At 50.6% G+C, this 26816-nt stretch overlaps 1 protein-coding gene across 11 annotated transcripts; it reads right to left on the bottom strand.

The window, feature by feature from the left end:
* Positions 1-23893, bottom strand: MED12 (mediator complex subunit 12). 11 transcript variants are annotated; one of them, XM_008973561.5, is made up of 46 exons: positions 23568-23880; positions 22944-23048; positions 22544-22735; positions 22251-22407; positions 21264-21445; positions 20979-21089; positions 20600-20854; positions 20070-20216; positions 19809-19908; positions 19542-19678; positions 19190-19321; positions 18697-18823; positions 18028-18257; positions 17573-17653; positions 17271-17441; positions 16922-17066; positions 16704-16754; positions 16263-16381; positions 15933-16076; positions 15285-15448; positions 14950-15081; positions 14297-14524; positions 13977-14121; positions 13699-13819; positions 13202-13303; positions 12988-13101; positions 12561-12736; positions 12202-12381; positions 10800-10871; positions 10215-10348; positions 9883-10044; positions 9492-9603; positions 9236-9325; positions 7979-8088; positions 7597-7732; positions 7192-7353; positions 5790-6164; positions 5416-5566; positions 5053-5258; positions 4810-4887; positions 4665-4719; positions 4502-4589; positions 1596-1818; positions 1083-1223; positions 487-568; positions 1-276 (listed from the first exon to the last, which is right to left on the bottom strand). In XM_008973561.5, exons 1-46 carry the CDS (start codon positions 23664-23666, stop codon positions 233-235), a joined length of 6468 nt encoding a protein of 2155 aa, XP_008971809.1. In that variant the 5' UTR covers positions 23667-23880; the 3' UTR covers positions 1-232. The 11 variants fall into 11 exon arrangements, with proteins under 11 accessions (XP_008971809.1, XP_063457633.1, XP_034806071.1 ...); XM_063601563.1 differs by having other exon boundaries at positions 1083-1220; positions 5062-5258; positions 23568-23813; XM_034950180.4 differs by having other exon boundaries at positions 5062-5258; positions 23568-23812.
* Between the last annotated feature and the right edge of the window lie 2923 nt (positions 23894-26816).

Genomic DNA, 26816 nt, shown 5'->3' with positions numbered 1-26816 from the left:
TTTGCAAAGAAGCTCTGTGTATTGGGTGCAACAGCTCTGGGGTCTCTATATAAATAATATACAAAACCCAACAGCTCAATGCCTCACATTAACAAAAATACTAAAAACTTATTAAAAATGGAGCCTGAGGGGAGGGCCCCAACCACTACTGGTGCTAGCCCAGGAATGGGATTGGGAATTAAGAGGAAAGGGTGGGGCCACATCCAGTGCACAAGCAGTTCCTCCAGGTGGCTCAGTAGCGTCCAAATATGTTGGTACTGGGCTGTGGCTGGGTATCTGTGAAAAACCAGAGATTATCAGGGATGGAAGACCAGGCAGGGGTGTGGGTATGCACGAGGAAAGCTGTTCAGGTATCGAGGGAAGGGGATGGAATGGAATGCCTCCTCTCATAACCCGGGCCTGAAGCCATCGTTTCAGCCACTTTGGCCCACCCCGCCCCCTAAATTTATTCCATGGGGTTCTCCTTGGGAAGGCAGGCAGGCTTACTAGAGAGCTGTTGTTGAAGTTGCCGGACCAAAGCTGCTGTCTGTTGCTGCTGCTGGGTCTGCTGAAGCCCCTGGCGCTGGAACTGGGTGGAAATAGGAAGTGGAAGACTGAAGTCGAACTTTTCTCCTTCTTCAACCTCCTTTCCCAATCCGTTTTTTTTTTTTTGAGATGGAGTCTCGCTCTGTCCCCCAGGCTGGAGTGCAGTGGCGTGATCTTGGCTCACTGCAACCTCTGCCTCCCAAGTTCAAGCAATTCTCTGCCTCAGCCTCTTGAGTAGCTGAGATAACAGGCACCTGCCACCATGCCTGGCTTATTTATTATTATTATTTTTTGTATTTTTAGTAGAGACCGGGTTTCACCATCTTGGCCAGGCTGGTCTTGAACTCCTGACCTCAAGTGATCCACCTGCCTTGGCCTCCCAAAGTGCTGGGATTACAGGCGTGAGCCACTGCGCCTGGCCTCCCAATCCATTTTTAGGGTGCCATGCCCTGCCTCCCACCTCTACCCTATTCCATACTGTCCCCAACCCAGTTCACTGGCTGCGTGCCCAACCTGGGCAGCTGTCCCTGAGCCTGGGGCTGTAGTCCAGCAGCTACCTGGGGCTGGGACTGGGGCTGGGGTTGGGGAGGAGCCGCCTGTTGCTGCTGTTGCTGCTGGTGTTGCTGTTGTTGCTGTTGCTGCTGCTGCTGTTGCTGTTGCTGCTGCTGCTGCTGCTGCTGTTGCTGTTGCTGCTGCTGCTATAAGAACATAAAAGATACTTCAGAAGGAGCAGAGGGAGGAAGCTAAGCCTCAGAACTAAAGGGCTGAGGGCAGGGGATGAGGAAGCAGGGTGGGAGCTCGGGGTCTACTGCCTTCCCTTTTTAGACAGCTGCACAGAAAGAAACCAAATCTAGGGTACCCAGCAGACAATGTCCAACTCTCTCCCACTATGATCCCCAGAAAACAAAAAGGGGGAGGGTAGAAAACTTCTCCAGCACCACTAGAGGCCAGCCGCTCTGCTAGGTGTTTTGGTACACTGCCTTGTTTAGTCTCGGTAACTGTGTGGGAAGAACTTGTGCCTCTCTTCCTCCCTGGGCTCCCAGGTCCCAGATGAAATCCCAGTGCCTTACCCGCAGGATCTGCTGCTGCTGCTGCTGCCGGATGTGGTACTGCTGCTGCTGCTGCTGCTGTTGCTGTTGCTGCTGCTGCTGCTGTTGCTGTTGCTGCTGTTGCTGCTGCTGCTGCTGCTCAGGTAGGATGGCTGTTGAGCGGACGCCTGCCTGGACGCCCTGGGCACTCATTGGAGTCATGGTACTTATCATGGGTGTCTGCTGCAGTGTCTGGTGTGAAAACCTCCAAAGACAAGAGGGTCAGAGGTCAAGGCATGAGGGAGGTGAGGAGAGGGGGTCAGTATAAACCTTGGGTCCCTGACCTGAAAGAAACGTTAGCAGGTTATTTCATTCATTCCTCGTGTCACTAACCAGACTTCCAGTCTGGGGAATAAGTTGCATAAGATGATACTCTATTTTAGTGTCTCATAACCTTAATGGTTAGGAATTTTTCAATTCTGCATTAGCTATTTTTCTCTTACAAAAATGAAAAATAGGGCTGGGTGCGGTGGCTCACACCTGTAATCCCAGCACTTTGGGAGGCTAAGGTGGGTGGATCACTTGAGGTCAGGAGTTCTAGACCAGCCTGGCAACATGGTGAAACCCCATCTCTAGCAAAAATACAAAAAAAATTAGCTGAGCGTGGTAGTGGATGCCTGTAATCCCAGCTACTCGGGAGGCTGAGGCAGGAGAATTGCTTGAACCTGGGAGGTGGAAGTTGCAGTGAGCCAAGATTGCACCACTGCACTCCAGCCTGGATGACAGAGTGAGACTCCATCTCAAAAAAAAAAAAAAAAAAAAGAAAGAAAAGAAAAGAAAAAAATAGTCTTAGCACAAGATAGGCATTCTATAAACACTCATTGAGGTTTTTTGCTGTTGCTGTTGTTGTTCCCAAATAACATTTCAAGTTGTTCTACCACATGTGTATATCACTTCAAGAGTCTACTGGCCAGGCTCCCCGTCTCAAGTCTTCTTTTTTTTTTGAGACAGAGTCTCACTCTGTTGCCCAGGCTGGAGTGCAATGATGCGATCTCGGCTCACTGCAACCTCCACCTCTCAGGTTCAAGTGATTCTCCTGCCTCAGCCCCCCAAGTAGCTGGGATTACAGGCACATGCCACCACACCCAGATAATTTTTGCATTTTTAGTAGAGACGGGATTTCACCATGTTGACCAGGCTGGTCTCGAACTCCTGACCTTAGGTGATCTGCCTGCCTGGGCCTCCCAAAGTACTGGGATTACAGGCATGAGCCACCGTGCCTGGCCTGAAGTCTTCTTCTTGCACCTTCCAGTACACATCCTATCCATTCATTCCAAGGAACCTTGCAACATACCCAACTCCTATCACTCTTCTGATCAAAAGAGCCCTTTCTGGGACTGCGTCTCAATTCTTCGGCTGAGCATTCAAGGCCATCTCTCAGCCTGCCCCCTCCTAGCCTAGCCCCAGTGACTTCCCCAGCACAGATTTTACACTCCATCCAGGCCCTTCTCCCCAGGCACCATCCTCATTCTGGTCCCCATGTCTTTGTTCATGTTACATCCTCTACCTGGAATGCCCTTTCTTTTCCTCTTCTCCACAAATCCCAATCACAGCTATTCTTCAGAGGCCAACTCAAGTCTGACCTCCTTCATGAAACATTCTCTGATGAGTCAGGCCCACAGATATTACCACGTACTTTTTCTCAATCCACATTTTACCTCATAGCATACAACTGCATACCTGATTATATCTTTGCTCAGAGTGTTCTCTCAATATTCTTCTATAAGTCTCATCTCCCCAGCTATAGTAAAGATTCTTTGTAGTGAGGAACTATGTATCGTGGGGGTTTTTTTTGCTATCTTTCTTTACCTCACCCAGTCCTGGTATAGTGCTGGCTACACAATGGGCAGTTAGCCCACTCCCCACTGTTCTTAATCCTAAGCTTCAGAGTCTCTATACATGGTTACAAGGCCTCAACTAAGGCTTGACTAACGTTAACCATGGTGGGAGGATTCATTCATTTGTCCATCCTGGTATTTAACCTGGTATTCAAAGCCGGTACTGGCTTTACGACTCCTTGTCATGTAGTTCATCTATGAACTCCAGATATTTTTTTCTTTTTCTTTTCTTTTTTTTTTGAGACAGGGTCTCACTCTGTCACCATTGGAGTGCTGTGGCACAATCTCGGCTCACTGTGCGATTACAGCTCACTGCAGCCTCAAACTCCCAAGCTCAAGCAATCTTCCCACCTCAGCCTCCTGAGTAGCTGGGACTACAGGCATGCACCAACACACCTGTCTAATTAAAAAAAAATTTTTTTTGGCCAGGTGTGGTGGCTCAGTTCAAGACCAGCCTGGGCAACATGGCGAAACCCCATCTCAACTAAAAATCCAAAAAATTAGCTGGGCTTGGTGGTGTGTGCCTGTAGTTCTAGCTACTTGGGAGGCTGAGGTAGGAGGATCACCTGAGCCTCAGAGGTCGAGGCTGCAGTGAGCCATGATCATGCCACGACACTCCAGCCTGGGCAAATGGAGTGTGACTCTGTTTCAAAAAAATATGTATTTTTTTTGTAGAGATGGGATCTCCCTATGTTGCCCAGGCTGGCCTCGAATTCCTGGAATCAACTGATTCTCCCACCTTGGGCCCCCAAGTGCTGGGACTACCAGTGTGACCTACCACACCCAGCCCAGATTTTTCCTTGAGTCAGATAAACAATTTCCCCTCTCTGGGCCTCAAAGAACTGTTAAGGAAGTAGTCATGAAACTATTGGTCTCCAGGGTCCCTTCCAGCTCGAGACTTCTGTTGGTTATGGGCTATGTGGCAGATAAGTATTCTTGATGTCTCCGAAAGTTCTGACCAGTCCCACCACTTTCAGGCACAGGCTTTCCCAAGTCAAATGCTCCCTTATACCTCTGCATCTCTTCCTAGCTCACCACTACTTTGGGTACCTTTGAGTGGAGGTCAGTCCATGTCCATAGGTGGGGGCCTGCTGGTGCACATAGCCACTGGGCCGCTGTTGCAGGTGGCGGGTAGGATCTACAAGAGTAGGATTGGTAGAAGGGTGGGTGCTCTGGTAAGGCTGGCTGGAGTAGCTGGGGGGCACCATGGTACCTGCAGGGCCTGTGTGTTGCTGCAATCCCACATGAGAAACATAAGGAGTATAGCCCTGGAGGGAAGAAGGAGAGAGGGAATCAGGGCCGAGAGTATGCAGAGCAGTTTGCCTCATCCCCCTAGTCTCACAATCCCAGGCTCTTACCTGGGAAGTCTGCAAACCGTAGGAAGAGCTGGGAGTCATCTGATGGACAGATGACTGTCCCAACATGCCCTGACTCTGCTAAAGGGAGAAAAGAGAACAACTCAAACTCAGGAAATGCTTGCTGCCATCTCATCTCTTGTGTCTCCCACCCTGAGTGTCCTTGTGAAGATCCCAAGTGTCTCCTCAGTCCTGTGACCCTCAAAAGCCCCTCTCCCTGACAGCCCTCCCTACTGCCCCTCTCACTATCTTTGCCTGGAGCTGTTGGCGAAGGCGCTGTCCTTGGGGCACCGCAGGTTGCTGCTGCCGGTACACAGAGGTCTTATAAGAGGAGGGTTCTAAACCCATGACGCCAGTCATGGTTGTGGGCAGCACTCCAGGGTAAGTCGGTCGGGTGGGCAGCTTCTGCATTGGTAAGCGCACAGGGCGGTATGGGTCCACACGAGGGCCACCTGAAAAGGAGAGTGGGCTGACCTCTAGGCTCCTCATCCCTCTGTCTCTTGCTCAGTGTCCTTGACATCCATAGCTCCTCAGGGGAATGGCATCATCCTTTGGGCAGGGGGAGTGTACAGGTAGGTCCCTCCAGCATTCCTAGTGGCTGGCACTCACCTGCAGGTAGTGGCTGGTTCTGGGTGTACAGGCCTATGGAGCCTTGCCTGTAGTTAAGGTGTGTTATAGAACCAGGGTTTGGGTGGTGCAGGAGGTCCGGAGGCACTGTCACACCATAAGGGCCGCTCCGACCCGGGCCCATTCCATAGTCCTGTGTGAGTGGCAGAGGAAGAGGGTGAGTGGGTTGTAGCTGAATGGGGTCGGGGAGCTGGGGGAGAATGAGGTAAAGAGGAGCTGGATTCGTATATGGTTAATTTTTATTATGATTCTAATGGCACCCCTTCCTTATGCGCCCCCACCCCTCCCACAAACCAGAAACCGGAGCGTCATGAAGTGAGAGGCTGTGGGAGAACTGTCACGGGGGAGGCGCTCACCTCTGTCTTGGTAGCTGGCTGGCTGCGTTTCTTGCCCTTGGTGGACTTCTTCTTGCGTTCCTCAGTACTGGGTGGAGCAGCCCCCGGTTTGTCAGTTTTGGGGGGCTCTGGAGCCTTTTTCTCAGGCTCTAGCAGGGTAGGAGCAGGCGGCTCCTCATCTTCTGGGGGCAGTGGCAGTGGCTCCAGGTAATAGGCGCGGGGCCGGGGCCTCAGGTGTGTGTGGTAGAGCAGCAACCGCTGCTGCTCCTCTCCTCGAGCCACTCGCCGGTCCACTCGGACTGTTCCAAACCAGCCCCAAGAGAGTGGTGCTGACGGCTTCAACCCCTCGAAAAGATCCCAGGGCGAGATCTTCTGTTTGGTGGAAACCTGTAGACCCTGCTCCAGAAAATGAAAAACAATAAGCTGTTGGGACTTAGAAAACAGAAGACTGCAAGCATTTGTAGGAATGGGTAGAAAGAAAGTCACAGGTAGATTCAGGAGAGATGGTAAGAAGCAGACAGACAGACATGGATACACATATACATGCGGAAGAGAGTTATGCCGGGAGAGAGTGAAGGGTGGGGGACAGGGAGAGGTGTGGAGGTGCAAGATGAAGCCAGCCCGGACCAGGAGAGGAGATGAACAAACGGGGCGGGGGGCATGTGGGGAGAGAAGATTGGGAGAGAAAGGGGTTGGCGAGAAAGCCAGAGAGGGAGCGGGGAGGGAGAGGGATTGACATTCAGAGGAAGACAGAAAAAGGAAGGCAGAGAAAGAGAGAGAGGAAGGCAGGGAGAGACTCTGCCTTTAGGCAGGCCGAGAAAGAGTCAGAGAGAGAAAGAAACAGGAAGAGAGAGACAAAAAGGTGGAGAGACAAAGAAAGGCAAACGAGTCAGACAGGGAGAGAGACAGAGACGGAGGAAAAGAGACAGATGGACTAGGAAGACAGATGAAGAGAATGTATATATGAAGGAGTTAGACTTTGGGTTTTAAACTATACACAATAATTATGGTTACTCAACAAATACCGCAACTGACAGAGAGGGAAAAGATAAAAGTGTGCAGAGATGGGTGGGTGTAGGGAAACACAGAAATAAAAGAGATACAGGCTGTCGGCCAGATAGATGGGTGGGGTAGGACATGGGGCAGGTGGAGCAGAGGAAAGAGGAGGGTAGGGTATTGAAAAATGGGTAGTATGTTAAAAGGTGAGGGCAGGGTGAAGGAAAGAGGGTGGGACTTCAAGGATGGAGATGAAATGTAAGGTAAGTTAAGTGATTTGCTCAAAACCCCAGAGATGGTGTTCACCGGCAGAGACTGATGGGCTCCTGAATCTGATGAGTCTGTTGGAGCTACAAAGCTGATGCAGGCAAAGTTCTTGCCCAAAGGGGAAAAAAGGCAAGGGACACGGGCAGACAATGGAACATGCCTCCTTCTTGAAGATGGAATCGAAGCCAGCAATCTTGTTGCCCTTGGTATCGATAAGGGAGCCCTGTGGCTCACACGTGATGACATCTCGGGTCTGCTTGGGCAGTGGCAGCAGCTGGCGAACCTTTTCCAGACTGTCCGACTGGCGCTCCCCCAACTCCTTCTGCAGGCACAGGAAGATGGGACAAGAGTTCAGAGATACAGAAAACAGGGATGGGAAGTCTCAGGGGACAGCACAGAACCTGGCACAGAGAAGACCCCCACTCAGTAAATGCTCACGGCATGAGTAACAAAGAAAAGACAGACGTGAGAAGGAAAGGTAGAGGGCTCCAGCCAGAAGCAAGTTCCTGAGGCTGGACAGCAGATTCCAGTAACCGCAAACCTTGCCCCCGCCTCCTCTGCTTACCTGCAACTTCTTCGCCAGGTTCATGTATGCACGCTTGTTTTCTTCCATGCTACCTTGTGAGATGCTAGACATGTCTGCAGCCAATGTCCCATTGATGAGCACGCTCAGCATGTCCAACACAGTAGTGAAGAGCTCACTGAGACAGGAAGCCAGAGAGAAAACCAGAGAAGAAAGAGGTGAAGATAGAAAAAGGCCTCAGCAGAGGATGCAAGCAGGGAGAGGTGCTTAATATGTCATCCCAAGGGCACCAAAACTGTATGGGGAGCCCAGGGCCACGGAGTCCACAGTAACAGCCACACCAATCTCAGTGGGTGCACCTGGCATGGGAGTAGGGGGAGCTTCTTGGGTATGAAACTGCAGGGAGCGGGTGGGGATGCTTTACTTGTTGGACTGCATGTCGACAGTGCCGCTGATGATGATCTCCAGGAGGAGCATGGCCCACTCCGTGGTCTGCTGGGTGCTGCGCTGCACCGTGTCAAACATGCCCCCCACCTGCCAGGGCCACAACAAGTCAGTCAGATGGCTCAGGGACAAAGGCCAGAGTTTCAGGAAAGCTTAGTTCCAATCTGAGTTGGGACGCCTGAGTTCATGCTTGAGTTTTTTTTTTGAGACGGAGTCTCGCTCTGTCACCCAGGCTAGAGTGCAGTGGCGCGACCTCGGCTTACTGCAAACTCCGCCTCCCGGGTTCACGCCATTCTCCTGCCTCAGCCTCCCGAGTAGCTGGGACTACAGGCGCCTGCCACCACGCCCAGCTAATTTTTTTTGTATTTTTAGTAGAGACGGGGTTTCATCGTGTTAAGCAGGATGGTCTCGATCTCCCGACCTCGTGATCCACCCGCCTCGGCCTCCCAAAGTGCTGGGATTACAGGCGTGAGCCACCGCACCCGGCCATGCTTGAGTTGAGCCTATGATTTGCTACATGATCTCAAGACAATGACGGAATTCTTGACGTCTCTAAGCCTCTGTTTCCATACTTAGAAAGTGATGGGAATTGGACAGAATGATTTCCAGGATTCCATTCAACATTCCACAGTGGGTTTCCAGTGCTTCTAGGGCCCAGTCAGAATCTAGGATACTGAGGCAGAGGCCCTGCAAGGATCCAGGGTACATAACCTATTGGACCATGACCACAGTGATCCAGCCCCCTTAACCACTTTCAGTCCCTGCATACTTTCAGAGAACAAGGTTAATACTTCAAGACTCAGGCTGGGCACGGTGGCTCATGCCTGTAATCCCAGCACTTTGGGAGGCCGAGACAGACGGATCATTTGAGGTAAGGAGTTCAAGACCAGCCTGACCAGCATGGTCAAACCCCATCTCTATGAAAAATACAAAAATTAGCCAGGTGTGGTGGTACACACCTGTAATCCCAGCTACTCAGGAGGTTGAGGCACGAGAATCACTTGAACCCAGGAGGTGGAGGTTGCAGTGAGCTGAGATGGCGCCACTGCACTCCAGCTTGGGTGACAGAGTGAGATTCTGACTCCAAAAAAACACAAAAAAAACAAAAAAAAACCCTTCAAGACTCAGAATAACCTGGGGCCTCTATCCTTACCCCCATTCTCCCCAACCTGAGGCTTTTGCACTCTGCATTTCCAGCCCTACCCTCTTCCTTCTTCTCCCCAGCTGGCCTTCTCACCAGGTTGAGCCGCAGTTTGAGTGCCTCATGCATAAGCTGCTTTGGTTTGCAATCATCTAAGTACTGGTCATCTCGCCAATTATTCACAATCTAGAATAGAAACAAATAAAATATGCAGCTCAGGGATCTTCGTGTTTCCATCCCACAGCAGCCAATATGTTTATCAGAAAGTACTGAAGTTTCCAAGTACAGAGTAACCCCTTAGGTGCATCCTTCCCTGACCTCCTGCCCACCTCCATGGCCCAGAGATCTGTACCTGGTGCACCTGGCTGTAGAGGGAGGTAAGGAGTCCCTCACGTTGTTCATCCTGCCCTTTCAGACATGTTAGCACCAGCGATAAGAAGGGCTGCTGGCTCAATAGGGACATGCTAGAGACAAGAGAAAGAAGAGAAGAGAAGAGAAGAAGAGAAGAGAAGAGAAGAGAAGAGGAGAGGAGAAAAGGGAGACTGTGGGTTGGGAGTCAACTTCCAACCTCATTCTCCAGACTACTCTCTTAAGATCTAGCCTCTTGCTCAGCCATGCCCACTCTTATCCTCTGATTTTCCACTTTCCTATGATGCTTCTCCTTGGCCCATTTTATTCTTCCCCGGGCCTGCCTCTTCTCCTTTCTACCCCTCAATCTTGGTCCACTCCCTAAGCCCCTTTACCTCTTCTGCTTTTGTCGATCACGTTCTTTGCGTGAAGAGGAACCCAGGTGCTGACCCTTCTCCAATTCTTCCCCAGCAGCCTTTAACACATGTCCCTGGACTGAGGTGGGCAGTTTAGCAATAAGGGGGGCCACCAGCCATACACCAGAGCGCTCTAGAGAGCTGGAGAACAGACAGAGGACACAGGGTCACAGGGGAGCCAGGCAAGGCTGGAACAATCTATCCTCTCCTTTCCCTGATGGACATGCTGGCATCTCCACGCATCTGATATCACTCACGCTACCAGCAGAAAAACTCCTAAGGGGATGGGTCCTAACATGTTTCTATCCGACCTGAGCACAGGCTTGGTCTTGCTGCTGCTGGGCATGTTGCTTGCAGTACTTCCAGAAGATGACCCTGTCTCTGCTGACTGTTGGAAAACCTCGATTGTGGCCTTGGCGATGTTCTCCAAGAGGGAGTTCATCTCCTGGGGAGGATGAAAGGCACAGAAGTGCTAAAATAGGTAGCTAAGGGTGAAGGAAAGCAGATGGTAGGAGAGATCGGAGATGACGGAGAAGGACAACACTGGCGGAGATTGATGGGGAGATAGGAACGCAACTCTGTTAGGAATCATGCCCTCTAGTACCTCCATATTTCTCCAATTCCTCACTGTCTTCTCCTTTACATACCTCCTTACATCTATGGCCAGAGAAACAGGCTCCACCACCACCACCAAGCTTCCCCACAGCTCAGAGCTCCAACACTCTCAACCCATTTCCCTTATCATCAGCTCCACTTGTTCACCATTTTCCCATCCCCTCTTATCTCTCAGCTCAAGAGCCCAAGGGTAGGATCTAGGTTCTTCTGTGGTGGACCGCCTCCCTGACACATGGAGCTGAACGTGAGCACAGGAAAGGGAGGGTCCAGGCACTACTCACATTGTTAGGGGTCTGCTTGATCATGAGCTGCAGCTCCAAGGAAGACTGGCGCATGGTCCACTGGTCCAAGTTCTGTGATAGAGGCCCCACACCCAGGCTAGTCATCATCGTGTTACCCCCAGCTACCCAACAATCTGAGGCCAATTCCTGATCTCCTGCAACATTGAATCACAGACTCCTGGAGGTCTGAAAGGGACCTCTATGTCCCCATCTTTAAGAAAGACTACATTTAGGGAGGCTGAGACAGGCGGATCACCTGAGGTCAGGAGTTCGAGACCAGCCTGGCCAACATGGCAAAACCCCATCTCTACTAAAAATATAAAAATTAGCTGGGTGTGGTGATGGGCGCCTGTAATCCCAGTTACTCAGGAGGCTGAGGCAGGAGAATTGTTTGAACTTGGGAGGCAGAGGTTGCAGTGAGCCGAGATCGCACCACTGTACTCCAGCCTGAGCGACAAGAGCGAGACTCCGTCTCAAAAAAAAAAAAAAAAGACTACATTTAAATAGTCCAAACTATTTGAAAATCTTTCCAATTTTTAAAATAGTTCAGGAAAGATTTCACATCTTTCCCATCCCTTCGTATCAGGAAGTTCTGCTTAATGCTTAACCTTGAAACCCTCGATGTTAAAGTTGAAGCCTGCTTCTCTTGTTTTAGACCAGCTGCTCAAAGTCCCTGACAGAACCTTTATAAGACAATCTCTCAAAGTCCTGTAGAGACCAGAAGGCTACTGTTAGCTAATCTCTCTTCAACACTATCTCTTCTGCGCTGAAGAGACCTTATTCCTTTAGCTTTTCCTCAACGGCTTTATTTTTCCACTCTCTGGTCATCTGAAGGTGTGAAGCAATGTGAAGAGGAAAGTGCACAGACATGTCTGGGTTCACATATTGACTCTAAACTTATCGGCTATGTGACCTTAGACAAGTTACTTAACCTCTTCAAGCCTCAGTTTCCTCATCGGTCAAACAGGGAGGCTCACCTACTTCATAGGGTCATAACGATTAAATGAGGAAATGTGTGCAGAGTGCCTAGCACAGTACCTGGCACAAAGCACATGCTCAGCAAGTAGTAGCTATTACTATTCAGTTCCTGAGCCATGGCCAAAATGCCAAATATACACGGCCCACACCTAGGCCTCCCAGATGCTATGCTTCCCATTGATAAGCTAGATTCACTCCAGATAGCTATGCCCTCACCTAATACTCTTACACTGGAGTCTAGACTCTACTGGACTTGCTCCTCAGCCCATGCTGGAGCTGTTTCTCTCGCTACCTCTCCCCTCCCCTATATCCTTGTTTGTCTTCCTCTCTACTTAACTCCCCCTCTCCTTTTCTCAAGGTTCCTATTGTTTCTCCCCAGATTGGGCCCACTGCTTCCTCCACAGCCCCCACAGCCTTGGCCTACCTGGAGAATGCGCTTTATGCGCTGCCGCTGGGGGTTTTCCCCATCCTCATTGTCCAGCAGTCGATGTGGATAGCAAATGAGCTGCATGAGGCGCTGCGCCTGAGCACTACTCAACACTGGGTCTTGCAGGTCATTGCTGTCCTCACACAGAGACTTAAGGCAACGTTCTCCTACCCATTCCTGAGGAAGCTGACAATCAGGGACTGGGAACAACCAGTGAGGGGGTTAGGAATATGGGGGATGGGCTGGAGTTGTTAAGGAACACAATGTATAGTAGGGAGCTGGTGTGATCACGGGCTGGAAACAGAACTATATTACACAGAGGCATTTAGGAGGTGTGGGAGGAAGGTGAAACTGACCTGTTGGCAGATGCTGCGCAGCACGTACTTGGCATAGACATCCAGACTGGCTGTCTCCACAGAGATGTTGCGGCCACCCTGCCTCCGACCACCACTGCCACCTCCTCCCTCCTCCTCTGGAAGTTCTTCTGTTCCTCCTGTCACAGTGAAGCCTGAACCTTTCAGTTCCGCATCCCCTGTGGTTCACGGGTGGGAGATAGGGAGGGCAGAGTGAGATTGGAACACTGTGTGGAGACCCACCCTGGGCCCACAGAGGTAGAAACACCCCAAATCCTGCCCTATGGGACAGAAATATACTTCTCTCCCTCCCCTCCTCCCCAAAGGTCAGAGAGACCACCTTCAGAAGGGAGAAAGACTGTCCCTTGTAGTTTAGCTGGCACTCCACCCTATACACACTTCTGGCACCACTCCCTTCCTACCCCCGTACCAAGTACAAACACAGCCTTGAGAACAGCAAACACGGCTCCATCCACGATGCGGTTCTGGGAGGCAGCCAGCAGGTGGCGGTCGCAGGAGGAGCGGATTCCTACTGTAGGCTTGTCTGGGGAAGGCGATGAAGTCAGGGGAAGCAAAAGTAGAATCCACGGAGGCAGGGGAACCACACTTTCTACTGTTGGCTGGTTCAGATCAGGGTCACTTACTTCCATCAGACTGGCAAGGATTGAGCTGCGGTGTCTTGAAAAGGTGAAGGAGGATGCGGCAGGTAAGCCGGGCCCCTGGCTCAGAGTCCTGTTCACTACAAGCTAAAAGGAAGACAAAACAGATCTGGAAGGGATGAAGTTAAACTGTATGTGGGTTTATGTGTGTGCGTGCCTGCATGCATGCAAGTGTATGGCAGGGGCATGGGAGAGAAGATGAGGTAAAGTGAAAGGAGAAAAAGCAAGATAATATTGAAAGCGAGGTAGAGCAGAGAACTGTTACGCAGTTGAAGGGTCAGAAATTGGAAAGGTCAGGGCTGCAAATCCAGGGCTAAAAAACAGGTTTCTTCTAGCCTTCAGCATACCAAAGGACTGGCCTTCTGAGGAAGGCCAGGGAGCCGCAGCAAGGTCTCCCACAGTGAACAATGAGAGGATGGCCGTCCAGTGTGTATTGAAATTTGAGGTCTAGAAATGCTAGGGGTTACAGATTGGTAGTTCACCAGCATTAAGGAGTGAAGGGATGGCAGCACAGCGAATCAGATCTTCCAGGAGCAAACACTGCCGAGCGATGAGGATGGCAACAAAAGTAGCCAGCGAGTCATGAAAAGACAGGTCACTGACCTGGAGGAAAAAACAGACAGACACCACGACTCAGTGTGGAGGCCCACTCAAAGCAGTGTGCCTCCACTCTACGGAACTCTGTCCCTGGTCAGAGGATCACAACCAGCCCCCTGCCCTGGTCACTGCCCCACTAGCAAAACCCCACCCCAAGTCTCACATCAACATTGCAGAGGAGATCGTTGAAACCACAAGTGCCATTGTTAGAGGAGCAGCACAAGGCCTTAAGCACTCCTAGCCATTCTGCACTCAGTGACTTGCAATAGCCGGTCAGCTCTGCACACAGGATTGCGATGTCATTCACCCTAGGGAAAAGTACAAATGCCCTCAGGAAAAACCTTGCTCCACAAAACCTCAGACCCATTAACTTCTCATCTCTGCCCCACTAAATAATCAAGGTTGTAGTACCGCCCGGGTACCTCAGCCCTCCCTATCTCAGATGGGGGCATGGTGCCCTTCCTCACTCAGTACACCCCATACCTATCGGGATCATGGTGCCCCACACAGACGTGCATAAGGGCATTGCAGACAAAGCTGTAGCGGTTAGCAGGGTTCTCACTAAGACTCTTGCCTAGCCCCGTGTAGGTGAAGGTGTGAGCTGCAGGGTTCTCTAGAGTGTCGATCATGAACTCAGGTGCCCAGCGCATATTTGATTCCGATGGCTCCACGTTGCAGTAGATAGTGTTCTTCACCTTTGAGCAAAAGTCGCTGCAGGGATGGAGGAAAGGAGATAGTAGTGTTGAAGAAGGTCTGCTGAGGTCGAGGGATGGTCAGGAAAGGGGAGAAAAGAAAAAAAGGAGAAAGTGAGGGATGAAGGATCTTGAGACAAGAAAAGGGAGATGGGACAAAACAGACTGGGCAGGAAAGGAACCACATGGGAATAAGGAACTGGGGCCTCCGAAGGCAGTGAGGAAAAGGGGGAAGAGGGTGGGCCCCACAGATATAGGCGGGGAGCAAGCCTGCTGAGGAAGAGGGCCCACTCTTGGTAACACAACAGTATGTGGAGGACACAGTCCACAAATGACCCTAGACAGGCAGCAGGGTCCCGGGCCATCCTCTCCTCCTGAGTTGGGTGGTCATGGGAAGAAGGGAGTAGGTCCCACTCGCTACCCCTTACCTTCCACCTCTCTTACCTGAAGAGCTCCCCAAATTTGTTCTTTAAATGGCTACAAGAGGTGTACAGATCATAGAGATAAGCAAGGATACAGCGCTCTGCAGAGGAGCCATCGGACCGGTTCATCCCATGCTTCACGACGCCACACAGCCTGCATGAAGAAGCAAGGTTGGGAGGGTCAGCAGATGGTATGCGGGCTCCTCCAAACAGATTCAAGCCTCTGGGAAATACCATTCCTTTCCCACCTGAGCAGCAGGCACTTCCCCAGAGTGTGAGGAAGTGCATGCTCTTCCCAGGCCACTTCCACCGGCATTCGCCAGAGCTTTGTTTCAGTTATTCCGAAGCTCTGCTTACCCCTCAAAGACCTGTGCCATCTGGTCCTGGTTGAGGATGAGGCAGGCATGATAGTGCCGCAGGACAGCCACGATGCACAGGCACAGGCTAGTAGTGTAGCTGCCCACCAGATCCGAGGATTTGAGAAGCAGCTCAGCCTCAACTACACTCAGTTCATTCAGCAGCTAGCAGAGTAAACGGGGGTGAGAAATGCAAAGAGGCCCCTCGTGTTACATAGAAACCACCTTCCTATGGGGACGCTGGCAAGGCTGGGCCTGAGCCCCTTCCTGCTGGAGCCACCACAGGATAGAAGGGCTCGTTACCCTATGCCACAGTCTATCAACAACACCTCTATTGATAGTTTATTGTTGATAGTTTATTCTATCAACAACACCTCTAACCAGTGTCCAGGATACAGTTCTATGAACTCCACAGTGGGAGGATGGTCTGTGCCCAATGCTCTAATCTGCCTCTTGGCCTCCCCAGGGAGCACTTAAGTCTCTATTCCTGCAGTCTTAGCTCATGTTCCACTCCCCCCATGCTAGTCTTTCTGCCCCTTCAAATAGCTTGGGAAACTGGCTGGAGCCTCTACCCCTGTCCTTATGACCCTCCATAGCCGCTATATGGCATGAACTCCTGCCTCCACCCTCATCTCCCCAACTTCCCCACCTGAATGGCAAAGTCGATGAGGCCACTGATGCTGAGTGAATATTCCATGAGGTCGAAGATGAACTGCACATGCTGCACCAGAGGCAAGTGGTATGACATGCCAAGGGCAAAGCTCGTGATCTGCTCCAGAACATTCCGGGAGACCTGATAAGGGCAGTGGGAGTGAGATGGGAGTGGAGAGAGGAAAGAACCAGGGAAGGAGGAAAGGATGACACTGGAAGGGGATGAGACCAGGAGGCTTAGCCTGCCTAGCAGGGAGAAGATAGGGAAGAAAAGGAAAACAGAACAGGAGGCCAGAATGTGGGAAAGGGGCTGGGCTTAGGCCCACACCTGAGCCGTGACCTGGTGTTGGTCATAATGTGAAAGGTGCTGGAACTTAGCAAAGATATCTTCAGCAGTGGGGAAGGCTTCAGGCCGGTTGCGTCGCCGCTTCTGCCCATCCTCCCCACCTGAGGGGACAGTTGAAAGGGACCAGTCAAGACAGGGAAGATAACTAGTTGACTAGGGGTGGGGAGTGGGGTATGGAGAGAAGGCTATGGGAGGGAGGGAGGGAGAGAGGGAAGGAGGGAGGGAGGGAAGGAAGGAAGAGGGAAACAGGGAAGGGAGGGTCAAGGAAGGGATGGGGGAGGAATGAAGGGAAGGGAACAGTGAAGCAAAGGTTTAGAGGACCACAGACTATGTGGACCTTAAAGGAATATGTACAGGGAGGTGCTAGGTTCAGGGAGGGAAGGGAGAGGGAGGGAGGGCAGTATGGGGCTTACTGTGAGGTACCTAAGAATGTCAGGTCTCCAGGATTCAGAGGCACAATAGGAGCAAGCTGGTCTGTAGAGGGGGGGAATGAGGGGGGAAGTTTCAAAAGGACTAGAGCTCTCAGGAGACTCCAAGAGACAGGACATTGGGACATGACTGGGGAGTTCCCTATACTGGGGAAGGGAAGACTGACTAGGGCATTCTTTGGGGGAGATCTGTTTAAGGAGCCTCAAACCCACCAGTTTCTGCTGTCCCTTTGCGGTTCAGAACCTTCAAGATATCCTTGGTGATTTTCTTGATGGCATGGCGGGCATCATCTCGCTGCTTTCCCACCCCAAACAGCACGACCAACCGCTGGTTGCACTCATGGCTGCATGACTCCTCCTGCATCCCAGCAGCACCATCAGACTCCAGCACCGATCTCCTTCCCTCCTCTTGAAAGCATGCTTCAGACCCCTCAGCATCCACATGCTAAAGCCCTTCCCTTTCCCAACCCACATCCTCAGAACAGCTCCAACCCCTCAGCAAATTCCTTGGACAGCAATCTGGGTTCAAAACAGATCATCACAAGGTGCTGGGGAATAGTACCTGGGGGATGGGAAAATGGGTGGCGTACTGCACGTGTCGTGGCTGGTCATAAAGAATCCCAAGGGTCCCTTCAATCTTCTCCTTGGGTGGGGGCTTCACCTCCTTCTCGACATCTGGCTTCTCAGGGGATGGACTGCCCTTCCCCTCACAGGGCATAGTAGGGGAGAACAACTGAGAGAAAGGTGAGAAAGCAGAACATGAGAAGAAGGAAAGTGGATGAGGGGGCATTAAAAAATGCCAAAAGCAAGCATAATGGGAAGATCCAAGGATCCAGATTCTGCCACGCTCAGGATTGAACTTACTGAGAAATCAGGCTTCTCCATGTCCTCAAAGAGCACACTGGAACTAGGGTCAATGTCCATAGATTCTGAGAGCCCTGGATCCTGAGGGCATAGAACATAAGCGAAGTTGCTTTAGCCCTAGGGAGTGGCTCCCACCATCTATAAAACTTCACTGGGGAAGTGGAGAGAGAAGACCAGATTGGGGAAAGCACAGGATCTGGAGTCAAGCCTCATCCAATCACTTAACCAGTATAGGCTCTGTTTTCTTCAGTTTGAAAATGGGGATAAGAGTACCTCACAAGGCTGATGGGAGGAACCAATGAAACAATTGATGTGAGAGTGCTTGGTCAATCACCAAGTGCTAAGAAAAATACTACCCCCCTGCCCCAGGCAAAAGAGGCTCTTAGAGGCCCCTGGGAGCCATGAAGATGGAAATGTCAGAAGAAACGATCTAGTGCAAGGAAAAGCCCACTCACTTCCAGCTTGCTGCTGCTGCTGCCTTCAGCCTCCTTGTGCTCTGCGTCATCGGCAGGATCATCAAAGGGAGAGGGAGGCCGGGGACCAGGGGCTCCAAAGGCAAGGTCCCCTCGGGAGATGAGAGTGCAAGTATACATGTTGTGGGAGAAAACATCATGTCGAATCAGTTCACAGAACAGCAGTACTAAGTTAAAGAATTCCACCCGCTCACTCTCACTTCGAGGGTCCGCTGGAGGAAGGGAATGAGGAAACATTAAGTTAGGAGAACACAAAAAGGTGGGCCAAAAGAGAGAGGGACACACCTAAGGCAATAATAAGAGTGATCAAATAGAAATCCCAGAAATTGTTGAGGGACAAAGTGTGGTTGGTTACCCCACATGCTGTCCCACACACCATCTCAGAAAGGAATGTAACATCTTTGTTGCGATTTATGCAGTGAAAATGCTTCAATCACAAGCTCTTGTTTTTATCCTTCTCTGTATTTCTCTACTCTGTTTAACTGTAAGATGACCAGTTAAAGAGGATCACTAGAACTACATCTAAAAGTCATTCTGCACAGAGCCCAAGAGAGAAATATAGACCAGAGGGCTGTTAATTATGCTTTCTGATGACAGTGGCGGGTAACTGAGTCTAGGCAGAGGTAACTAGAGAGTGGTAGGGGTCCGTACTCAGCATGGGAGCCTGTGTATCCAGAAACTGCAGGAGGACATCCTGGAAAATGGGAGCACTGGGAGCAGAAAGGGAGCCAGAGGCGATGGAACCCTTCTCATCTGCGGCTTCTGATTCTCCACAACGCTGCAAGATGACAGAACAAATTGTAGAACTGACTTTTACCTGCTTCTTCACTCCTCAATGTGTAGGCCTTAAACTACCACCTGCTTGACCTCTACCCCATGCTTTTCACTTTCATTCCCCTGCTGACCTCCACGTTCCTTACCACCTCCCAACTGAAGCCTTGATGTTATCTCTAACTCTTACTACAATCCACTCTTCTCTACTTTCGCCTCACGTCCGTAACTTTGCCTTAGGTTCTCTTCTGCTTCTTTACTCTGTTCTCACACCTTCAACTCTGGTCCCTCCACCACCTCCATCTCTCGGTCTCCAACCCCAGTAAATTCCTTCCCATTGGCCAATCTTGTTCTCTTATCTCTGCCCTCTAACCTCAGCCTCAATCTCCGCCTGTCTCTTCTCCAGGAGCTTGGCTACCACCATAGCACGATGCCGACCAGAACGCTTGCAGCTGACAGCCCATTCACATAGCAATGACACCACAGCATCATCATCTGAGGAGATCTGGAGAACAAAGGAAGAGAAGGAGGAGTAAGGTAGGGGTGGGGACAAAGAAATGAGTTCCAATTTCCTAAAGACTGGGCTCTATCATAAAACATCCTGGGCCCAGTAAGATCATTTCTGCAGATATGCTCTGCTTTCAATGCCTCACCATGACTTCCCCCTCAGACATATTATTGCTCTTGCAATGTTTTTTGCTCCTTCTATTCCCCTTTTCGCTTACCTCATGCCCATCCTTGCTAGGCCCCAATCCAAAGATTCGGTTACAAAGGGAGTCAAGAGAGTTGCTGAAGTCAGAGCGCTCAAAACTATGGCTGTCCAGCACTTCCAAAGTATGAAGTACCCGTCCAATGGTGAAGCCTAAGGAGGAAAAGTGGTAAAGGGGACTGAACCAGAGGCCCGGTGCATTCTGGCTCTCAGATCTACATGTCCTTACTATCCCCATCCTTTCCTCAAACATATTTCCTATTATCTGTTCTCTGACACATACCTGCAGTAGCTTCCTGGCATTTATCGAAAGACCAGCGAACTTCAACTGCCTGTCCCCGCTCCTTGATCTGCTGCTCGATCTCCCGCAACTTTGCACGGACCTGCAATGTTAAAAAGGAAGGCTACAAGGATGTACCAAGGCATATAAAAGGCCAGAGCCCCAGGCTAGAAGAATAGTACTAGACTCCAAATCACTACTTCTGAAAGAGTAATTTAGCCTCATAGCCCAATCTGAGAGTACCAGGCTAGTGGTCAGACATACCTGCTGAGTGAAGGCACTGTTACCCTCTGGCATGGGCAGGTTGGACGGGGCAATAGGCAAGTGGTCAAGTGGTGAGCCGGTCTTAATTCTGCTATCAGTCAGTGAGTAGTGCCAAACCAAGGCACTAGGACAGCACAGGAGGATGGTCTACCAGATAGAAACAGCTAAGTCCAACTCATTCACCATGGTTACCCCTCTGGAATCCCATTCTAAGACCCAACCCGTAGATTCCAGATCCAAAGTTATTCTGACTGGGTCCCCAAGACAGGCATCACTCCACCCCGATCCCCTCCCTTCACTCACTTTCCTAAAAGGCTTTGGGCCCACTATTTAGCCTTGGAAGGGAGAGAGAGGCAGGTGAAAACCCCCAAAGGGGACTAACACCCCATTACCAAGAAACAACAACCTCCAAGCAAGTACTCAGCACCTACTCCCACATCCAGTTTGGAATTACCCCTATTCTCTGGGATGGGCACCTGATTCTTCTCAGGCTATCTCTCAATGCTTCCTTGGGCCCGCCTAGTACCTACCTGTAGGATACAGCTGAGGCCAAAAACCAGGGGCCGGTGCTGAGGGCACATAAGCAGGTCACTAAAGGGAGTCGAGGGTGTGCTGCTAGTTGGGGGCTGAGGAGCAGGGGTGGTGGGTAGCGTGCTTGTTGACTGAGCAGATATAACATGAGATGAGTGACTGCTCACACCATCCAGCTGCAGGGCCAGTCTCCGTGTACAGAAGTAGGCAAGCCGGCGGGACAGGTATGCAGACTGAACAAATTCCCCAGAGTACTGTGAAGACACGACCATCAGAGCCCCTAGTTCTCTCCAGGGGACCCTGCTCTAACATTTTATTCTTCCTCAAATTCTTCTTAGACTCCCCCTGCCCCACCAGTACCAAAATTCCAAGCCTTACTCGGAGAAGCAGAGGCAGCAGCAGTTTAAGCAATTCATCCTCTCCAGGGCGGATCTTCTCAAAACACTCAAGCACCCAGGTCAGGAACTCATGTCTGTCCAGCATTCCATCCTATGGGTACCAGGGGAGGGAAGAGGGGACTATTAGAGATGAAGCAGATAAAGTAAATGAAAAGATGAAGAGAACCACAACTGGGGCAAGGTGGCAGGCAGATTCTGTTCTCTACTGGCAGAGTACAAGTTCAAGCTCAACCCAATGCCCCACACAGCATGCCCTACTCTCTACCTGAAACATGAACATGGCCAGCTTCTCGGTGTAATCCCACTGCCGGATTGCCACCTCTACATCATGGGGCAAGGGCCCTATCGTGGAACCACAGCCCCCACTTCCTGCAGGCCCTGGCCGGTAGTATTCAGCCATCTTCTGTAACTGCTCCCATAAGTACTTGGTGATGATCTGAGTCCATTCTGGAGGAAAGAGGGAAAAAGGGCTATTTGATACTATCCTTCTGCTTAGAATATCCTTCTACTGGCTGGGTGCGGTGGCTCATGCCTGTAATCCCAGCACTTTGGGAGGCTGAGGCAGGTGGATCATGAGGTCAGGAGTTCGAGACCAGCCTGGCCAAGATGGTGAAACCCCGTCTCTAGAAAAATACAAAAATTAGCCGGGCGCAGTGGTGGGCGCCTGTAATCCCAGCTACTCAGGAGGCTGAGACAGGAGAATCACTTTAACCCGGGAGGTGGAGGTTGCAGTAAGCCAAGATCCTGCCACTGCACTCTAGCCTGGGTGACAGAGTCTTGCTCTGTCTCAAAAAAAAAAAAAAAAAATCCTTCTACTTAGAATACCTTACCCCCACCCCTAATCACCATATTTGTAAATTCAGTTCATCCTTTTAGTCTCTAGTCAAATCCCACCTTCCTAAAGCCTTTCCGGGTACCCCCATAAGAAAGTAATCTTTTGTCCACTCAAAGAACCTTCTGCTCCTAGCTTGACATTCACCACTTTCTATATTTAATTATGTTATTTGTACATATACCTTAGCAGCCCTGTTAGACTACTAGTATCCTAGGGGCAGAGATTATGCACCGGACGTCTTTGTAGCCCAGTATATGCGCACAGTAGACACTCAAATTTCTCAGTGTTTACTGATCAAGCAAATGCAAGAAACAAGCAGAAACAAGGAATCTAGATTAAGAAGGAGGATGGTTCCAAGGGTGTCTCTATCACTCCTTGAAGCCATCAGCAGTACACCTGGTGTTAGGAGTTACTCACCCATGAAAGGGTCAACATGTCTCTTCTTAACCTTGGTCTCAGAGATTGCTGCATAGTAGGCACAGGTCATCTTAATGAGCCAGGCAGCCCGCATCACAGGCACTGTGTATTTGGCTAAGTACCCAAACACCTCTTCCTTCTTACTGAAAATGGGGACCTGGATGGACATTGCAAATAGTGAGGTCTCTATTATCCCCATGAGCTGACACCCATGTAGCTTAATATGGGAATAGGAGGGTACTTGGTACCCCATGCTCCCTCCTTGGCCTGAAGGACAGGAAACAGTACCTTACCTTTTTGGCTAGTTGCGTGAGTGGCTTGGTGCCAGCCAAGTCAGTGAACCAAGTGTTAATGGCACTCTGGGATCGTGCAGTCACCAGCCAGAAGTTGTCCTTCTGGTTCACTTGGGGCTTCCTGCGACCAGTGTCAGGGAGGGTATTACAACGTAATTTCTCTGCAATAATGCTGCTGAAGTTGGAACTGATCTGAGGGAAGAAAAGTGTACCTCAGGGTGGGAAGAAGGGGCAGACAGGTGGTCCTGCCTTTTGCTGGGCAAATGCCAATGAGATAGTATTAGGTCATGAAGGCAAACTCAGCCACTTAGGTTGTCCCTATAAGTCTTCCCAACCCAGGGCCTTTGCTCCTTCTCAGATTCTTCCAGCCTTTTCCTTCAGCCTGGCAGAGTTGTCTCACCTTGGCAGGATTGAAGCTGACGTTCTTGGCACTGCCATGCTCATCCCCAGAGACAGCAGGCTGGTTATTGAAACCTTGTTTTACATTCAAGGCCGTCAGTTCATCCTGAGGCAGGAAAGCGGCGTTTAGTTGTTTTTTCCTTAGGGGAAGGGGGAAGGGGTGGGAGAGTAGGGCAGGAGAAAAGAAGGAACAAGGTGAAAGGGCAGGAGGAGGGTTCCGTGTAGAACAGATCGTTACTTAAAGCTGGGCCCTTACATTCACTTGGACCCCACCCTCACTCCCATGGTCACTAGGATTCCCAGCCACCCAGCGCGCCCTCAAACATCACTCTTCTCTTGCGAACAGCCGAGCAGCCGTACCCCACCAAGCTGTCTCAGACAACTTTCTGAGGTGTGTGTGGAGGAGGGCGCCTCTGGTGCGGCCCCTACACCACCCCCTATTCATACCTTGGAACCCCCCACCGCCCCCCGTCCTGCCCTCCCACGCCAGCCCACTTTACTCTTCCCCCTTTCGGGACTTTTGCTCTCACCGAACCGCCCCGCCCCCCATTCCCAGCCGTCAGTGCCTCCTCCTAGGCTGACCGCGTGCCCCCGGCCCCTCCAGAGCCCCGATTTTCGAACGCACCTCCTTCTGTTTGGGGTCCTGAGGGTAAACATCGGGAGGCCCCAGCCGCGGCCGCTTCAGGGGCCGGTGTTCGTAGCTCAAGATCCCGAAGGCCGCCATCTTGCCCAGCCCGTAGCGCCGGAGGCACCAGCAGGGCCAGGCTGACTGGGGGAACGGGAAGGGGGAGAGGGAGCCGAAAAGGGGGGCGGTGGTTGAGAGGACGGCGGCCGAGAGACAACAAGGGGGCACGTTAGAAACTCTCGACCATTGCCGGAAACTACCGAGGGAAGCCGAGGTACGCCGGGAACCATCGGACAATACCGACCGCAGAGGGGGTGGGGCCTGGCCCGGTGGGGGCGGAGCTCTGTGCCCCGGGAGTTTTTCGGCGGTGGCGGCAGCAAGTCGATTTCACTCAGCAAAAATCTATGAAACGTTCCGGAGGCGCAGAATGAGCTGGGGATGCAAACCAGGGAAGAGGGAGGCCTCTGTGGTGCTGAGTTCTGACTGGACTTCGGTTCCCAGAGCCTAGCTCGGTTTTGGCCTAGAAAAGTCTTCAATAATATTTGCATTGGTTAGGAACTCCGTCTATTACAGATCAGTTCGTTTCTTAGTTCCGGCATCTGAAAAATAGGTGCGCTAACACCTCCTTCAAGGGGCTATTGTGAACATTAGAAACTATGTATGCATGAGAAAGAACCTATTAAACCCTGAAAGGCTGGCTCTAATCCCTCAAGGTCTACCATCGAGTTGTCTAACCTTTTCTTGTTTGTTTTTCTGCCCAAGGGTACCGCATACTAACGTTTTTGATTCACAAACCCTTAAAGGTGCTGATGAAAGCTATGGACATTCTTCCCAGAAATAATAATAATAATAATATGCATATATTGACATGCAAAATGTTGCTTTAGATTCTTAGATCCCCTGAAGTTCATCCATGTATCCCCTAAGGGTCCATGAACTCCAGGTTAAGAACCCTTGGTCTAGCTAAAGAGGCACCTACTGTGTCAGATGCTTTTCAGACACTATCTCCTTTAATCTGCTCACAGCCTCATGAGTTAGGGATTATTATTGGCTCGATTTTGCGGATGGAGGAAGCTGGTTTTCAAAGTGTGAAAATTCACTTATCCAATATTATACAGCTACTGAGTAACAGAGCTGGCACTAAGATTCTGAATTCCAGAGCCAATATCCTATTGTCGTATTGCTATTTGTTTATTTTGAGGCAGGTTCTCCCTCTGTCGCCTAGGCTGGAGTGCAGTGGCGCTATCACGGCTCACTGCAGCATCAACCTTCTGGACTCCAGCGATCCTCCCGCCTCAGCCTCCCAGTAGCCTGGACTACAGGCGTGCGCCACTGTGCCGGCCTTGTATTGCCTTTTAGAGAAAAGACAGCCAGTGTGCTGTAACAAAAGTAACAAATAACAATAAACAAAAATAACACCAGTAACAAAAATAACAAAATGCTATTGAATCACAATGGAAAGAAAAAGTAATTCAAGGCGGGGAGTGATGGCTCACGTCCGTAATCCCAGCACTTTGGGAGGCCAAGGCAGGGAATCACCTGAGGTCAGGAGTTCAAGACCAGCCTGGCCAACGTGGTGAAATCCCATCTCTACTAAAAATACAAAAATTAGCTTGTGTGGTGGCAGGCGCCTGTAATGCCAGCTGCTCAGGAGGCTGAGGTAACATTTGAACTAACTCTGAAGGATATTTTTATTTTATTTTATTTTATTTTTTATTTTATTTATTGTTTTGAGACGGAGTCTCACTCTTGTTGCCCAGGCTGGAGTGCAGTGGCGTGATCTCGGTTCACTGCAACCTCCGCCTCCCAGGTTCAAGTGATTCTCTTGCCTCAGCCTCCCCAGTAGCTGGGATTACAGGCTTGCGCCATCATGCCTAGCTAATTTCTGTATTTTTAGTAGAGACGGGGTTTCTCCATGTTGGCCAGGCTGGTGTCAAACTCGTGACCTCAAGTGATCCGCCCACCTCGGCCTCCCAAAGTGCTGGGATTACAGGCGTGAGCCACCACGCTCAGCCTGAACGATAATTTATTTATTTATTTATTTATTTATTTATTTATTTTGAGACTGAGTTTCGCTCTTGTTGCCCAGGCTGGAGTGCAATGGCGCAATCTCGGCTTACTGCAACCTCTGCCTCCCTGGTTCAAGCGATTCTCCTGCCTCAGCCTCCCGAGTAGCTGGGATTACAGGCATGCACCACCATGCCCAGCTAAATATTTTTTTGTTGTTGTATTTTTAGTAGAGACGGGGTTCCTCTATGTTGGTCAGGCTGGTCTCGAACTCCCGACCTCAGGTGATCCACCTGCCTCCACCTCTCAAAGTGTTGGGATTACAGGCGTGAGCCATCAACCTGAAGGATATTTTTAAAAGATAATTTTTCTTTTCTTTCTTTTTTTTTCTTTTTTTCTTTTTTTTTTGACAAGGTCTCACTCAGTGGCCCAGGCTAGACTGCAGTGGTGCAATCTCACTTCACTGCAACCTCTACCTCCTGGGCTCAAGCAAACCTCCCACCTCAGCCTCCCAAGTATCTAGGATCACAGGCGCTGGCCACCACACCCGGTTAATTTTTGCTTTTTTTTTTTTTTTTTTTTTTTTTGGTGGAGACAGGGTTTTGCTATGTTGCCCAGGCTGGTCTTAAACTCCTGGTCTCTAGCGATCCACCCACCTCAGCCTCTGAAAGTGCTGGGATTACAGGCATGAGCCACAGCACCCAGCATAAAAGAATTTTTTAGAGCAGTTTTAGATTCACAGCAAAATTGAGAGGAAGGTATGGAGAATTCCCATATACTGTCTGCCCTCACACATAGATAAACTCCCCCATTGACATCCCCCACCAGAGTGGGCCAGGCATGGTGGCTCATGCCTGTAATCCCACCACTTTGGGAGGCCGAGATGGGTGGATTGCTTGAGCCCAGGAGTTCTAGACCAGCCTGGGCAACATGGTGGAACCTCTATCTCTCCAAAAGCAAAATAAAAAATTAGCAGGGTTTAGGGGCGGGCGCCTGTAGTTCCAGCTACTCTGGAGGCCGAGGGGAGAGAATCACTCGATCTCAGGAGGTGGACGCTGCAGTAAGCCATGATGGCCCCACTGCACTTCAGCCTGGGCAACAGAGTGAAACTCTGTCTCAGAACAAAACAAAACAACAACAACAACAACAAACCCACCAGAATGGTATATTCGTTACAGTCTACCTTGAACATCATTACCCAAAGTTCATGGTTTACGTTAAAGTTCACTCTTGATGTTATTT

This window comes from Pan paniscus, chromosome X (assembly GCF_029289425.2).
Source record: "Pan paniscus chromosome X, NHGRI_mPanPan1-v2.0_pri, whole genome shotgun sequence".
NCBI classification, from domain to species: domain Eukaryota; kingdom Metazoa; phylum Chordata; class Mammalia; order Primates; family Hominidae; genus Pan; species Pan paniscus.
Note: the sequence above shows the minus strand (reverse complement) of the source record. Positions and strands in the feature narration are given on the sequence as shown.

Excerpts from the sequence above, each read along its gene's own strand:
- MED12 (XM_008973560.5), bottom strand. The coding sequence starts at position 23,666 with ATGGCGGCCTTCGGGATCTTGAGCTACGAACACCGGCCCCTGAAGCGG. Across the intron at positions 23,049-23,567 it reads AGGACCCCAAACAGAAGGAG|GATGAACTGACGGCCTTGAA; the intron begins GTGCGTTCGAAA and ends TTCCTGCCTCAG. Across the intron at positions 19,322-19,541 it reads CTAGCAAGGATGGGCATGAG|ATCTCCTCAGATGATGATGC; the intron begins GTAAGCGAAAAG and ends TTTGTTCTCCAG.